General features: G+C 36.9%; 1 protein-coding gene across 1 annotated transcript in view; it reads left to right on the plus strand.

The window, feature by feature from the left end:
- The window catches only part of tnfrsf1b (tumor necrosis factor receptor superfamily, member 1B), a 12,722-nt gene that overhangs the window by 3,743 nt on the left and 6,591 nt on the right, over window positions 1-2,388 (plus strand). The window contains exon 2 of the mRNA XM_014002859.1: window positions 870-975. Within this exon, the coding sequence (XP_013858313.1) occupies window positions 870-975 (106 nt within the window). The remainder of the gene's footprint in view (window positions 1-869; window positions 976-2,388) is intronic.

Genomic DNA, 2,388 nt, shown 5'->3' on the forward strand with positions numbered 1-2,388 from the left:
GGCAAAAGGGGGTCCAACCCGTTACTAGCGTGGTGTACCTAATAAAGTGGCTGGTGAGTGTAGATGATCACAGTTTGGGCGGTCTCGGCTGCAGCGGATATTGAGTCTAATTCTGGGATATGAACATAATGGAGGGGGTGTGGAGGAACGATCGAAGCTGGCACTCGGTGAGACAGAAGCCATTTCTCGAAAGCAAAATAAAAAGTCCAGATTATAGTTTGCAGACGCACACAGGGGTGAAGACCTTAATTTTCCTGAGACACGTCCTGTGTTCTGATAAACTGTTTGGTTGCAATCATAGTGAAAGTTGCAAACTTGAAAACACTGTCTCAGTGTTAAGGACGGGGGTGGCAGCATCATGTTGTGGGGTGTTTTGTGGTACAGTACAAACTAAAACATCATGAGGAAAGAACGTTATGTGGAAATGCCGAAACACCTTGAGAAATTAGCCAGAAAGTTAACGTTTCGGCACAAACTCTTCCAAAATGAAAAGTGACCATAAGCAGACGACAAATAGTTTTTCGTTATTGTCTGTAGAGCTCTACTGCAGACCTTATAATTACATTGTAAATGAATGTAGGAACAATTGAAACAACATTAACTCAATCAAGTTTTATTGTTGCAATCTTTAGAAGCTTACTTTTTAGTACATTAAAGTGTTCCTTCACAAGAAAGAAGGAAAAAGAAAATAAATTTGAAGTTTCTTTTGAAGATGCTTTGATCAAGCCCCACATAGCCATACCCCTGCATTAAAACACGACAAGTGGTGTTTTCTATATCATTTCAAAGTGAATACATTTATCTTCATAGCATGTTGTGTTTCAGAGCGTTCAGGCTGTGATGAGTTGCACGTMTCCTCTCTCCCACAGGTCTGCTCGGTCCCGTATTCGCCAGTCGCAAATAACAAATGCCTCAACATGACAACGGAGTATCTGAATGAAAACAACAACTTGTGCTGTAAAAGGTGCCCMCCTGGTAAGCGCTGTCCCGTAAATAAAAGCAGAGACTGTGATTTTTTTCTAAATTTTCCCAAACTTCCACACTCATACTGCTGCTCAGACAACGCAGTTTAAAGGCTGCTTCATGACTCACATTCTGAAACGTGGTGGTGAGTTTTGGGCGTGCAGGTGTGAGAAAAAAAAGTCATCTACTGTACATGAGGTTATAATACTTGAACATTTTAAAAGATTTTACTTTTTTTAATGTTAAGTTGATTTTTGTCAAGGTAAATGAAATATAGTTTGGGAAAATAAAGCTGGCTATAAAGCAAGGCTCATACATTCATAAACTAAAACCTATCAAGGCAACCCAGTTTTAATTTTTAGTACAGTTCAGCATCAAGGAAATTCAAAAGCTGTATGACTAGCTAAGCTTGCTTATTTGTATGTATTCCTTTTAAGTTTCTTTACGATTTTTAGTTTAGTTTAGTTAAATAGTTTATTCATTTCGATTAAAAACAATAATTTCAGTACAACAACAAAAAAGAAACACTAATCTCATAAAATGAAAGGAAGCAGAAGAAGAAAAGAATCTTACAACATCTGTCCCTATTTAACAAAAAAGAATAATAAAAATAAAATATATACACATTTACATGTGTACACATACACACATTCATATATACATATATATGCATATATACACACACATGCACATACTGTATATAATTTTACACCCTCATCAGCATAACAAAAATTTTCTCTAACCAGGATCTTCCAAAGGGATTTAAACGAGTGCAAAATGCTTCTAATAAGTTTTCAGTTGCAAGCATAAAGTCAGCATCCTATTCCTATTTTTATTTTGATCTATGTTTATTTTGTATTGTTACTTTCTTTAATTCTATTATTATTGCTACAATTGATATTGTCACATAGCAATATACTGTTTTGGTGGATTGATGTGTGTATCTGCTGCTGCTACACCTGAATTTCCCCACGCAGGACACTAAAGGCTGTTTCTATTCTATTCTATTCTATTCCATATATTTTCTCAGACTTCCAGCCCTAAAACCTGACATTAGCAGCCCTAAATGTGCTTCCTCATCGTCCTCTCCATCACTTTATCTGTTGTTTTTAGCTCTGGCCTTTTCATCCTTTTTTAAGCACAGAGCAGAAACACAGCACTAACACCTGTGAGCACATGCACCCACCTGGTTGTTGTGTAACGACTACACACCAGACACACTTAAATCACCTGAGGACGCTGTCCAAAGACCAGGAACATAAAGAAGCATGTCCTCAGGACTGGGCCTGTTTGAGCTGATTTGGCAAACCCTAAACAGATGCTGAGCATCAAACGTAGATCCCTGAGATACAATCTTACTAAAACTTAATGTAAAATAAAACTATTATAATGAATAATTTCCTCCTATAATATTATATTAAGCAG

The sequence above is a fragment of the Austrofundulus limnaeus genome, unplaced genomic scaffold (genome assembly GCF_001266775.1).
Source record: "Austrofundulus limnaeus strain Quisiro unplaced genomic scaffold, Austrofundulus_limnaeus-1.0 Scaffold15, whole genome shotgun sequence".
NCBI lineage: Eukaryota > Metazoa > Chordata > Actinopteri > Cyprinodontiformes > Rivulidae > Austrofundulus > Austrofundulus limnaeus.